General features: G+C 35.0%; 1 protein-coding gene across 1 annotated transcript in view; it reads right to left on the bottom strand.

Moving 5' to 3' along the window:
- The window catches only part of SEMA3E (semaphorin 3E), a 243,294-nt gene that overhangs the window by 28,021 nt on the left and 200,575 nt on the right, over positions 1–14,698 (bottom strand). The window contains exons 6-12 of the mRNA XM_032873241.1: positions 12,374–12,493; positions 10,945–11,087; positions 9,788–9,902; positions 9,312–9,381; positions 6,249–6,393; positions 3,871–4,093; positions 692–783 (exon numbers count right to left, since the gene is read on the bottom strand). Of these exons, the coding sequence (XP_032729132.1) occupies positions 692–783; positions 3,871–4,093; positions 6,249–6,393; positions 9,312–9,381; positions 9,788–9,902; positions 10,945–11,087; positions 12,374–12,493 (908 nt within the window). The remainder of the gene's footprint in view (positions 1–691; positions 784–3,870; positions 4,094–6,248; positions 6,394–9,311; positions 9,382–9,787; positions 9,903–10,944; positions 11,088–12,373; positions 12,494–14,698) is intronic.

Below are 14,698 nucleotides of genomic sequence, written 5' to 3'. Positions count from 1 at the left end.
CACAAGTTGGCAGAGAGGCAGGCAGAGAGACTGAGAGGGAAACAGGCTCCCTACTGAGCAGAGAGCCCGATAGGACCCTGGGATCATGACCTGATCTGAAGGCAGAGGCTTTAACCCACTAAGCCACTCAGGAGCCCCTCATAGTGATTTTAAAAACCATACCTGTCAAAAATATTGACACTTGAGTCTCTGTGTGTGTGTGTGTGTGTGTGTGCATATATGCATACATACAACTGTCATGTCTAATCTTTGCATTATCATTTTTTAGTTTTTTACAAATTTCTTTGTGGTAATTGATATGTTATGAAAAAAAGCAATATACTCATCACAATGTCCACAATATGAAATCTACTGTTTTGCTTTAATTGTTTAGGTTGGTAGTACATTGGTAAAATGAGACTTTGTAATAATGATTCTGGAATTTGTATGTGCTATGTGTTATTTCTTTAAGTCATAGTTCATATACTGAAATTCTTTTCATGCTGGCTGGGCAAATATTGGCCTTCTCATTTGAATAGTCTGCAATAATCAAATAGATTTTAAACCATTCTTCACTTCAAATTCATTCTGAATTCACAACCTACCCTTTAGAAAAAAAACTGACCTAACATCTTTCCTATTTACAACTCATTTGCAATTGTCTGTAATACATAAATGTTGGCTATTTCCTTTTTCTTCTTATAAAAAATACCTTGAATATCTGAAGTTCTTCTAGAATTACTTCTTCCATTGACTCTGTCTCTTGGTTATAAATTGTGATTACTTTCAGAACAATTCCATTATCTGTAAGAAAGGAAAAGAAAAGATAAACCAGAAGGTTGTCACAATCTGGTTTTCAAAACAATTAAAAACCATGTGGGATCAATGAATTTGAATACGCTTTGAGATTTAGATGCATGAAACATTTAATCATCGCTGGCTGAAACAATATGACTACTTACATATTCATATTTTCAATTAGCAAAATATAACTTTATATGATTGGCTAAAAAATAAGACCAAATAAAATGTAATTGTTTTTCAAATAATTTGATTCAGAATTCAATCAAAGATTGAGAAATCAAAATGTATTAATATATACAATAGCCAAACTATGGAAAGAAACTAGATGTCCATCAACAGATGAATGGATAAAGAAGATGTGGTATATATACACAATGGAATACTATGCAGCCATCAAAAGAAATGAAATCTTGCCATTTGTGACGACATGGATGGAACTAGAGGGTATTATGCTTAGCGAAATAAGTCAATTGGAGAAAGACAACTATCATATGATCCCCCTGATATGAGAAAGTGGAGATGCAACATGGGGGGGTTGGGGGGTAGGAAAAGAATAAATGAAACAAGATGGGATCAGGAGGGAGACAAACCATAAGACACTATTAATCTCACAAAACAAACTAAGGGTTGCCAGGGGGAGGCGGTTAGGGAGAGGGTGGTTGGGTTATGGACACTGGGGAAGGAATGTGCTATGGTGAGTGCTGTGAAGTGTGTAAACCTGGCGATTCACAGACCTGTACCCCTGGGGATAAAAATACATTATATGTTAATAAAAAAATAAAAAAAAATTTAAAAAAGTATTAATATATACACAATATTTGATATCATGATATATATGCACACACATTTTTAATAAGAAAAATTTCAAGTACATACTATTGAGAGAACAGAATAAGTACTCTTGCACTAACCATTTAGTTTCTATAATTATCAATAGCTTTATAAATTTAAATTCATAATTTAAAATTCATAATTTAAAATTTAAAATAATAATTTTTATTATATCTGATATTCTGAGCTTGGTCTTTTCAATAAAAAATTTAATAAGACACTAATTTGCCTGTAAGAATAATTTAATGTAGTGCTAAAAACAGCTCAGAAAAAATAAGCACTTTGGAGGTAATGACCCAATAATTATATGGTATTTAACTAATTTGTTAAAAAATTATCAAATTTTGTGGTTGGGTTAATGAAATTTGTTTAAAATAAAACTAGTAAAGGGCCCCTGGGTGGCTCAGTGGGTTAAGCCTCTGCCTTCAGCTCAGGTCATGATCTCAGGGTTCTGAGATCAAGCCCCACATCGGGCTCTGCTCAGCAGGGAGCTTGCTTCCTCTCTCTCTGCCTGCCTCTCTGCCTGCTTGTGATCTCTGTCTGTCAAATAAGTAAATAAAATCTTAAAAATAATAAAATAAAATAAAATAAAACTAGTAAGAGTTACCTGGATAGTACCTGAAAAGGAATATAAACTATAATTTTTTAAGCTGAGAACACATAATACATTTTTTTATTATTCAATTATTATTATATCAAGCAAAAAGCAAAGATGAAATTCAAATTATTAATTTCCAACTAGTGATTTGCAGTAAGGATGTTCTCTCCCTATATATAGCATTTTATAAACACACACACACACACGCAGAGTATTAAAGCACGCGTGCAAAAATAACTCTCATTGGTGGGGTTTTCCAATGTTGTACTTATCACACTTTCATCAAATAGGTTCTTTTGTGCTGTAGAGCTGTGGCTCAATACAATGCTATCTCTGAGTTAAACATCATTTGCATGATAGCATAAGTATATACCTGATGTTTCTGGAATTCTTTCAAACAGCTTTGGTCAATCTAATGAAAGAGTATTTCCAAAAACAGTCTTGAACTGATAGACTGTGTATGACTGCTCCTTTCCAGGACATTTAAAAATAACATAACTTCTCCCATGCTTCCTCCTATCAAATATTATTCTTGCTTATGGAAGTTAAAAAAAAAAAAAAGCTCTGCTAGATGTCATTATGGGTGAATTCATGCATGGCCAAGTAATTTTAAGTTTGTTAAAGAAATGTGATGCTTTGTAAATCCTGAATCCACAGTGCAGAGCATATTATTAACATGAACCTCCTAAAATAAGGATAAAACATAGCCTACACCAGAGATCAATCTCTGCAAATCAGATGAATGTTTCCTCACTTAAATCTTTGCTTTTTCAGAAAGTATGAACGGAGAGGCTGAAGCACCAGTGTTGATATTATATCCCTGTTCCTGCGCGGGGTCTCTGCGATGTCTCTGCAGAATTATGTCCATGACTGAGGTTATGTATGGTAGGAAACTTCCTCCTCTAAAGAGCAACTGGAGTAGCAATGACTATCATGCATACGAAAAAAAGAAAGAAATGATGATTTAAAAGGCTTTTTAAATGGCTATAGGATTTTAAAGTACTTGACAGAATTTGTCATGTATTACCCAGATGCTAAAAGATTCCACATTCTCTTCCACAGCTAGATCTAAGGTATGGAATTAAGTGAAGTTGTAGATTTATTTGAAAATTTCACTTTTTAGCATATATATTACTTTGTTTCATTAATGCAGGGTATTATAGCTCTGCTCCAAAAGCTAATCTCCATTATGATGAACACTTGGCCTGTTTGGTACAAATGGTTGATTCTGATGGGGCCTGATAAGCACTGTTGTGATTACAGATTTAGGTGAAGCTATTGTCCAAGTGGTTAAGAGCCTTGAGATCTTACTGAACAGCCAAAGGTGGTAATGGACCTGGGGGACAGACAGCACAGCCATCCTTGCTTTGGTGGGCTCCTTCCTCTGTGAGAAGCTCTGCTTGGAACCAGTGTTGTTAATTAACATCAATTACTCAATCCTCCACTTAGTCACTTTTCAAAGATACTGAATATTGACTGTGTATCAGAAATTATGTGCTGTAACTGCCCCAAATCCTCTCTTCTGTTGCAGCGAATAAACAGTGTTCAAACGGGCTAACGGATTAACAGAAGATTTGTTGATAGTTTTTTAAAATACTAATAATGTTATTGATTTTAAGATTCCACAGACATGCCTCAGTACTTTGTAACCTCTTTACCTGTCCCAATGAACAAGACATCGTATTGACCATCCTCGGCTTCCACTCGATCCACTGCTATTTGTTTCAGGTTATATCTTCCATCTGTTTTTACCAGGATTGGTTTTTTATGGGCAGGTTTTATGGGCTGGTACATAAGTGGATGGCTTCTTGCAAATCGAATGGCATCATCGGGGTAGTCTTTGGTGGTTCCGTATCTCCCGCCATTCACTTTGCTGGCACACTGAAATGCAAATAGATAAGATAGGGTTTTTTTGCCTTATATCTAAGGAGCACATTTATAATCAATTATGAAAGCTATCAGAAAATGGATGTGTTCAATTAATTGACTGCAGTTAGAAATATTTAGTGACCACAAATTCTTCATTAGAAAAATAAAATCTGCATTAAAGATTGCAGAGAAAGACCGAATCATTCCAAGCATGCAGCTCTAGAAAAACACAGAAGTTAGCAAAAACTTTGAAAAATGAGGTACTAAATGATAATGGTACAATTCAAAGGTGGTAAAAATATGTATCACCATAAATATTGTTATTATTTCCCCCATTTTCTGAAATTTATTTTTTCACAGTGTAAATTAACTTCTGAAGGTAAACAATGTATTTTCATAGCAAAACCAAAAGCCTCTTTGTTGTGTTAAATCCCCCACCCAGGATTAAGGATCACAACTGCACTGAATAGCTTTCCCATTACTAAGACTAAAATAATAATGTGATGGTTCCAATGGACTCACTGACTATAGAATTCTAGTGAGGTAACAAAGAAAGCTATTCAAATTATGTCTGTGTTAATTGAGAAAAAAAAAACCCTCTCTGTTCTACTGTAATCTGTATGAATTTATATTATTTCTGTATGGATTCAATACAATAAATTGAGAAAATGAGAAATATTTCAATAACATGCCTGAATTCTTAAATCACTGACTCAAAACATAAAATGTTCAATAGCATCTCAGTTACTTCTTGGAATACCTTTAACTGTGTTGATTCATGCTTGTTATTAAGTACTCTTTCGTTTTGCATATTTCCCTCCAGAATCAGCAGCAATTAAAATGGTTATGTTGATAAGGAATTTTCCACTTTTGGGTATAAATACAGTAGTGTAGTAATCAGATTCTGCAAAGAGGGCATTTTTAATGGTTTGTTTTAAAATTCAGGTCATATTTCTTAATTTGGCCTGAAGTTTTCACTGGAGTGTACTTACATGATACATAATTGGAAACATTCTGGACCGGCCTGGAAACAGTTCAGTAACCAGTCACTTCCTCCAAATCTCCTTTAATACCATGTGGTTTCAAGAAGCATTTCCAGCAAAGCCACAGGAGTGGGTTTTCTCCATTTAAATTGTAATTTCAATCAATAGAGTGAAATAAAGTATATTTTATGTCTTACTGGAAGTAATAATTTTAAGCTAGTGAGAATGATTGAAATGGTAAAGCTTTACACTTGTTAATGGAGGTAAGGTTTGTTTCCACTTTGGATTTTGGCTCGCAAAAATGGTTTCTACTTGACTTTCAAGTACTTGTGGGATCAACACAGTGATGGGTTTTCACCAGCTGCTCAAAGAAGTGCAGACTTTGACTTGTATGACAAGTTAAATGTCTGTTCTCCACGGTCCATGAGCACACACAATGAACCTACATTTTGCCAACCTAGTCGTGCACAGGATACACGATACAAAATCATCATCATTGTCATTGTCATCATCGGTTTTAGATACACGTATAAGTAAAGAGCACAAAAGTTTGCATGGATTGTTAGGGAGAATCTTGGCAGCACGAGTGCAGGGGCCAGTGGTAACTTCTGGAACTCTAGTAGCACTTTTGTATTGGAATTTTTCTTCTAGGAGTCAGCAAGGATGTTGAATGAGATGCTAAGTATTCTGGTGAGGCAGAGAAAAAGCTTCTTCCAGTTAAGCTAAAGTGAGAAGTAAGGAGAAAGTATGGCCTAGGGAACTTAAAGGCTGACTCAAATATTACAGTGTAATTATTTAGTTACTTTCTCCCCCTTTCAATTGCATGTGGCACTCATTCTTCTGAAGAAATGGAGGAGGATGACGCTCTTTTTATTGGATGCTTCTGTGTTCACCAGTATCTTAAAAATACAATTTCAGTTGAGGTTACTTAGCCAAAATAGCAATGATAATATACACTTTATAATGTTGCTAAGATGTACCCATCACAGATTTTTCTCATTAAATAAAAAGCATACAAGCAGATATAAGAAGTGATATTTCTTTACCGTTATTTCTTTATTTTGGGGTGTAGAATTTCTTAACTGCTTTTGTAAAGTTTTGTAAAGCACCTTAAACACTGAACAAAATATTACTAAGAGAGCCTTTTAAAAAATAAGAATACTTTTTTAAATGCCTAAACTTACGGAACCAGGCCTTGGATAAGGGACTCTTCCTTCATAGAGTGACCAGTGGTATTCAGGTCCCTCCTTATGCGCGTATGGTCCGTTAAAGGCTGCCCGGATGCTAGACATATGATAGACACATATTGCATGCCCTTTAAATATATTACTGGAAAAAAAAATAGATAATTACTCTTCTGGAACTGACTAGCAGTCAGCTAGTCACACACCTCAGAGTACAGAGAAAAGAAGTCTTTTGGATAAAAAAGTTGCTATCTCTTAAATAGAGGATATTCTAGAAATATTAACTACTGCAATATTTCAAGTACTGGAACTCTAAAACTTACCATTTCTTTATCTTCTTATTACAATTAACTGAAAATGACATTGTTAGACTAAAAAAAGGGACACCTGTCACCTCACATTATTGTTAATCTGATATTGTGTTTTTATATTTTTATGAAGGAAAATAGGGCCTGACTATTTAAAAAGATTTATTCCCAAGCTGAATTATTAATTTTAAGCTTTGTCTCCTTGTCTGTTGTTTTAAATTCAGAGTAGACAGTGTTTGCCCAATCATTATGCTTTTAATACTGCTAATTCTGTTCATTTTATTTGATTTCTCAGTGCATATGATCAAATAACAAGTTAAAGTCTTATGAAACTTTGGGGCTTTGTTCCATTCTTTACCTTGGGGTCACAGAGGCATCAATAGGCTTGCCGTATATCCCTTCCTCCAGGGACCAACAGGCCACTGAAACTGGTACCGGAGTGGAAAGATGACTGGGCTGAACTATATTAATTTGGGGGAGAATGACTTAAATTATATAAAACTTGAATTCTTTACCTCCAGAACTAGCAGCAACTGAAATCACTTTTTTTTTTTTTTTAAAGTTCTACTTGCAAAGGATAAAGACAGTCAATGATGACTAACAATAGCAAGTTTTACTGGGAGCATTTGTGATAAGATTCTGTGAAAGGACATTTTAAAGTGATTTGTTTTAAAAATTTGACCATTTTCCTTAATTTTGCATGATGCGAATGTATTCTAACATGTCCCCAGTCTCCTGTGAGAATCAAAATAATTAATGTTTGGGAACGTGCTCTGCACAATGTACAGATCTTTTTAAATGTAGAAGGTCCTATGCAGAGAGACACCTGTAGAACAGCAGTTACGTTCCTGTCCTAGAACATCAACTCACACATTCTGTAACACACCTTGAAGCAATTGGAAATGTCTGCGATAGTGAGAAAACCAGAGATGGTCTCCCAACCAAAGTGGCAATAAACCTTTGATCACCATGCTACAAATATCAACCTTTACGTCAGGTAACAGCTGGGAAGCCTTTTCCACAGATTTATGTATAAACTGAACAGTCAAATTGAAATTATGGAAGAAAATAACGTGTTGTCTTTGAAATCTAGACAGATCCATTATGCTAACACTTAGGAAAGTAGCTTATAAACTGATCATACGAACCCACAGAAAACCTATTCTGGTGATCCCGTAGCTTTTGTTTGTTATATAAAGCCATGGAATTAGAACACAACGTATATAAATTCTTCACCAGCATAAGAATAAATATGAAGTTTAAAAAAAAAAAAGGATTTTCTGTGGACTGTGACAACTACTAATCTACATTCACTACTTTCCTTTGCATTAACGACGAGCTGATAGCAAAATTGTTTCCATGTTTCTCTGTTGAAGAAAAGGTCTCCTTAAAATAGCACAATATTTATTGAAAGAACTTTATTATTTTTTTCAAAGTGAGCATAAGAAATCTTCTGCTGAAAAAACAAACAAACAAAAGCTTTGTGGAGAGACCCTGAGCAAACGAAGTAAACATGATTATAATAGTTCAAGTCCAGTGCAATGCAAAAGAAGAAGGGAACTTGATCATTCTATCCCTTTCAAGAGATATGAGGCATATTCTTTTTTTTTTTTTTTTTTAAGAATTATTTATTTGAGAGAGAGAGAAAGCACAAGTGCAAGGGAAAGTAGAAGAACGGAGAAAGGAAGGGAGAGAATCTCAAGCCAACTGCACTGAGAGCAGAGCCCAACATGGGGTTCCATCTCAAGACCCTGAGATCATGACTTTAGCCAAAGTCAAGAGCCAGATGCTTAACCATCTGAGCCTCCCAGGCACCCAAAGGAATATTCTTGATTTCTCATTCCAGGCATCTCATATCCACTCTCTCCTATTTGGAAAGACACACTCAGGAAATTATATATGTAAACTTTCAACCAAAATGGATTCTAATGATATTTTTTCATTCATATACTGACACATGGATATGAAATGATATTTCACATTTTTCCAACACTCTTCGATGGGCAAAATACAAACATGTTAAAGAGAAAAATAATAGATTATATGCCCTAAACTTGAACAGCTTATTTAAATTTAAAACATGGTAGGCAAATCACAAATACATGTTTGCTATGAAGGTACATGGGAGCAGGACCACCTGAGTAAAGGAGTGAGCAAAGTGCTCTGTGATTAAGGTATCAAGGAATATTTCTTATGGATGGCAACTGACCAGCACTAGAGAACTGATGAAAGTCAGTGTTGGAAGAGAGTCATTTGAAGCAAAACAAGTGGGCAAATAAAATCATAGTGATGGAACGAACCCTAATAAGTTAGAAATAGATTCTGTGAAGTCATAATCTTACAGGAAAACTTCCAAAGCTGAGTGGCTAACAGTTGACAGAGAGCCTTGAAAACGTGACTTGGAAAACTACGTGACAATTAAAAGAATTATGCTAGCCTCTATAGCACGGAACAAATACCTTATAAACCGTGAGAAGCAAATCATTCTGTTGTAGGTCAGAGCAGAAGGGGATTAGGATACTGAGCACAGACGGAGCCTGGGGCGCTTCAAACAGAAACAAATAAAGATCTGAACTGAGATCATGGCTTTAAAAGTAAAAGAACAATTGCAAACATAAGAGAATAAAGAGAAATTGGTGACATAAAATAATAAACGGCGACAATGGGTCAACAGTATTTCCAACTTACACACACAGCGAAGGAATAAGGCATATTTTGTTTCATCATGTTTTTATAGATCCTATGAATTTCTTACCTGGTAGTGTTAAAGAGTCCAAATATCACTGGGTTCTTATGATCTCTGGTGTGCAGCAAGAAAATATCCTCTGGAAAATTAAAGACCATTAGATGAGTATTTTTAGTCCTCTTTGCAGGTAAAGAAAATACATTGACATAAAATAGCTTAGAACCCACCGCAGATGTAAGACATCAATTTCTGTCCATACACAGTCATACGACCATGACCAAATCACAACAGAGTGAAACACCTGGCTGTTCAGGATGACCCTGAGCTGGGCCACAAGGAAGAAACGAGGTGCTGACTGCCAGCTATAGAGACGATCGCCTGTTCCCGCAACTCCCCTGACCCCACCATGCAGACCAGGCCCCAGTGAAAAGAAGAGAAACTAGCTCATTGTGGGAAGCAAGTTTCCATACATGCTAGAGATAGAGAGGGGTAGAGAGAGGAATACACATCAAAGAGCACAACTTAATTCTCTCAAGAAGATTTACCTAATTCATCAAAATAGGTGTCAATTCCATTCATGCCTGGTACTGAGCAGACCAGTCTGGCTTTTAGGAAAGTGCTGAACTTATTCACCAGTATCCTCTGTCCTCCTACATCATTCTGCAATGAAGAAAAGCAGGTGAGTGAGTACCTAAAGGGCTTCTAACCACAACGAACTGTGTATTATTAAACATGCAGATGAGAACAGTTGCAATTTTTTAATTTAATCTGGAACATGTAGCCGAATCCTCAAATAATACCATACCTTCAATTCCCCATAAAAACTATTTGAGGCTTGCACATTTGGCCTTGTTAGTATACTTTCACTCTGGGCCATTAAATATACTTCCCAGACATTAAAGAATGTTAATAGAGTGGTCTATCCTATATAAAGTAGTGGCTTTTATAATACAATAAACTTTATTATTTTTTTAATGATAAATAATCTGCTTATCTTGGAGATACAGAAAACAACCACTCTTTTTTTCTAAAAGAAAAAAATAGTTTGAAATACATACATAAAGAGTATGTACATATTATTTGCACACATACACACACACAAATGTACATACATGGACATAGATATGTATATATAAACTTCCTCTTAAATTTATTCCTAAATATCAAACTTCACATTTGCAATATTATTAGCATTCTCTCACTATATATTGCTACATCAGTTGGTTTTGAATATTCACTAACAGCCTATCTGAATACCCAACCAACCACAGATGTTTTTTCTACGGAATCAATCAAATGATCTGTTGAAACATAACATACATTACTTAGTATGTGGACTAAAGAAACTAAAAAGACCTTGGTTAAATTAATTTTTAAAAGGGGAGCTCAAACTTCTGTGTGGGAAGAAGTACAGCCTAACTACAGACTAGCTCTTCTTAGTAGGGGTTGGAAAATGAGGAAGAGCACACAAAAGGCACAGCTCTTCTAAGATCAAACCTTAGGGAGATGTTAAGTCTAAAGATGAGGTAGCAAATACTGTTAGGCAGCCTATAGAATCCTAGAACATCTTCCTTATTATTTATTTATTTATTTATTTTTGCCAGAAAATATCTTCAAGTAGAAACCCTACAATACAATCACCAAGACCTGAAGGTAAATCCGGAGATAAGCACGCGCAACGGGAAAGAAAGGCGGTCCTCACCACACAGAGTCGCCCCACTCTGGCGTAAATTGCGTGTGCGTTGCTCTCTGCCTCCAGGGCCTTCTCGGTAAAAAAGAAATACACTTTGTTGTCATCTCGGTCTTCATTGTCAGGAATCATATATGAACCTACAAATTTTGGCTCTACAGATATAAAGAAAAGTAGAAGAAAAATAAAATGCTAGGTTATTCTAATAAATTGTGTATCACATGGATGCTTCAGTTTCAAAAAAGGCTCTTCCTTGAGATTTTTCTATCAACGGTAAAGTCATGTAGAGATCTCCAATCTCTTTGCAAACCAACAGTTTTGTTTAGATCTAGGAGCACAATTTAAATGGAAAATAAGAGTCAAGAAAGGAAAAACCAATGTCAAACAACATACCTTAAAATTGCAGCCAAAGAACAGATTAGAGGCATAAATTTCCTCCCATGTATGTAAAAAGTCAACATAAGTACATGTAAAATAGTTGAGTAGAGAAGTTTATCCCTTTTTCAAATTCATAGATTATCTACCAGTGCAGCTCATGGAAGACCATTTTAGTTTTAAGGTAGAAAATTTATTTTAGGAGCGCCAGGGTGGCTCAGTCATTAAGTGTCTGCCTTTGGCTCAAGTCATGATTCCAGGGTCTTGGGGTCGAGCCCCATGTTGGGCTCCCTGCTCAGTGGAGAGTCTGTTGTTCCCTCTCTCTCTCTCTGTGCGTTCCCCCTACTTGTACTCTCTCTCTCTAATAAATAAATAGAATATTAAAAAAAAGAATATTTTAAGTCTTTCTGTTTGTAGTCTAGGGGATTGGAGTGAACAACCCTTGCTTAATATACTATGTCAAATACTTTAATGAAAACATGCTACCAATAATGATTATGTACTCTAAAGCTTAATAAAAAAAAGCTAAAATAATTTTAAAAAATTCATTATTAAATGATACTTCAATCCCTGGATAGACCACTGTGACAAAACATAAACATTATTCCTTACAAGGATTCTGTCAGTAAATGACTAGTGATTTTCCTAGAATTTTATTCATCTCTAAAGACAATGTGATCCCATTAAAATAAGCAAAGCAATCAATGGATCCAAAATTATACCAACTGACAAGAGAACAAAACAACTTACTATCCGATAAAAAGGGTTTTTTTTTTGCTTTTCATATATTTGGTTTATTTTCTTCATTTAAATCCTGATTACTAAGTATTGCTATGAGGGCAATTTGGTTTTATAATAGAGCCAGTTCATGCTGATATAAAATTATATTTTAATATAATTTAATTTAGGAATAATATTTTAATTTAGGAATATTACTAAAATTCTGAAATTTGTAAAAACTGTAAAAGACATTTGTATCATTATTATGATCAAAACAGCAAATTTCCCATGAGTTCTAGACTTGTTTTCAGTTCTGACTTACATGCTCCTTCCTCCTGAACCCTACCTTTCAACAGGCGCTCGTCGTCATGCTCGGTGCGAATGTGAGCCAGTCGCCCCATGCTCCGGAAGACTGCAGCGTCTCTGCCCCAGTAATCACTGTAGAGTCCAGTAAACAATTCACTACCTACATGGAAAAAGGAGTTAAAAAGAAGCCAGTGTTTGTTTCTGGATCTGACAACAATCTATAAGCCACAATGACATCAAACATATCCAGGTTTACTGTGTATATGACCTTGTGAAATGAATACTACTGCAAGAGCATGGATGGTACTGTGAGATCGCTAGGATTGGAATATCCACTGCCACTTATGAGCTGTGTGAGCTTGGGCTAGTTGCTTAACCTTTCTGTGCCTCGGTTTCCCCATTCCCAAATAGGACTCGTGCTCAAAAGTATTGTAAAGAGTGAAGCACTTCAAACAACAGCTGGCATATATATTCATAAGACCTACACGAATCTATTTTTTAAGATGCATTTATTTATTTGAGAGAGAGAACACATACACAGATTGGGGGGGAGGGGCAGAGAGAAAGAATCTCAAGCAGGCTCCCCGCTGAGAGCAGAGCCCACTGAAAGGCTTGATCTAATGACTCTGAGATCATGACCTGATCTGAAATCAAGATCCTGACTTTTAACCGAATGAGCCACTCTGGTGCCCCAGACCTATATGAGTATTTGACAAGTAAGCTGGTTCATTTTAACTAAACTTCTTTTAACCTTTATACCATCAGGGTATTATTATTAATTTTTATATTATTATTATTGGTATTACATGTAAGACAGCTAACTCAAATCCTTCTTGGAACAAGAGATTGCTTCCATGAACATGATTTTAGTATAGGAACCACAATGTCTGACAAAGTTGTAAATAATCCAATTCACTGTCATTTAATTTGTAAGTTGTGGCATAGATGGGAATGATATAAAGAATTTATAATTTAATCAGTTAACAGAATGAACGAAGTTAGTTATAACATGTGGTGGAGGACCCAGACTGAAAATCAAATCAAGGAATCACAAATGTATGCAGGGTTTCCCAAGAAACGACAATGTGCGTCCTTGGAAATAACCAGAAAAACATTAAAATAGCTTATGGGAAGAGGAAAAAATATAATAGAAAAATAAAATAAAGGTAAAGGGAACTGCAGAAAGACTAATACCTCTCAAGCATAGGAACTTGGGAGTTCTCTTTTGTCCAAGGGACAACAAAAGATAATCAGTGTGCCCATGAGTGGGGCCAGAGGCATTGTCCTGGACATATGCAGTTCAGGTGTCCTGTCTTTGGCAAAAATCTCTAAAAGAAGCAAATGATAGTATCAGATCAATAGAAGCAGCACCCTCAATTTAGGGCAGTACAAATTCTCATAATGAGTATCATACAACTCTGGTCGGTTTAAAAATATAGAGCTGATAGTGAGCTCAATGTATTAATGTTTTCCTGTTAAATATGAAACATGTACATATGGCATTTGAAGTGTTTTAAAGTTTAAGAGAATTCAAATTAACTGTATCTCTAACTTAGTACATTTAAATGAATAATTGATTTTAGAATTAGAATTATTAAAGTTACAGGTATAAAAATCCAGCCAAGTATATAAACAGAATTTAAGAAAACTTGATTTCATGTTTATAAATTTTAGTTTTTTAATGACTTATTTATTTATTTTAGAGAGACAGAGAGAGGTGGGGGGCAGAGGGAGAGGGAGAAAATCTCCAACAGACTCCCTGCTGAGCATGGAGCCCCACTTAGGACTTGATCCCACAACCCTGAGATCATGACCTGAGCCAAAATCAAGAGTCACACACTCAACCAACTGGGCCACCCAGGTGATCCTCATGTTATGAATTTTATTAGATTTTTAAAATTATTTCAATATTTATAAGGCGTTGTTTTTTTTTTTTTTTCCTAAGATAAGGCCTTTAAAACTTTGAAAAAAACTTGAATAAACCAAATATGTTTGTATGGTTTAAAATTTGAGAAAGTAATAAAATGTGCTGTCAACAGGACACTTTATAAGAGAAGTTCATTTTCAACTTGAATTAACTGACTTACTTTTTAAAAAGTAAAGATAATTGCTTTTGTTATAGCAGATTTAAAAATAGAAAAAATGAGATATCGATTGAATTTGAAGGCTTAGGAAAAATAAGCTTTTAAAAATATTAGAATAACAAACTAACATTCATTTATACAAAGACAAGTAAGTGTAAATAGCTTCTTTTGTTCACAAAATCCACTAGGGATATTTAAAAAATATATAGGAAAAGGATAAATAAAATCCAGGTTTTCCCACAAAGGAATTTGCTTTTAAACTATACATCTAAGTAATAAGA

This window comes from Lontra canadensis, unplaced genomic scaffold, assembly GCF_010015895.1.
Source record: "Lontra canadensis isolate GAN:19392208 unplaced genomic scaffold, GSC_riverotter_1.0 scaffold48, whole genome shotgun sequence".
Lineage (NCBI taxonomy): Eukaryota > Metazoa > Chordata > Mammalia > Carnivora > Mustelidae > Lontra > Lontra canadensis.
Note: the sequence above shows the minus strand (reverse complement) of the source record. Positions and strands in the feature narration are given on the sequence as shown.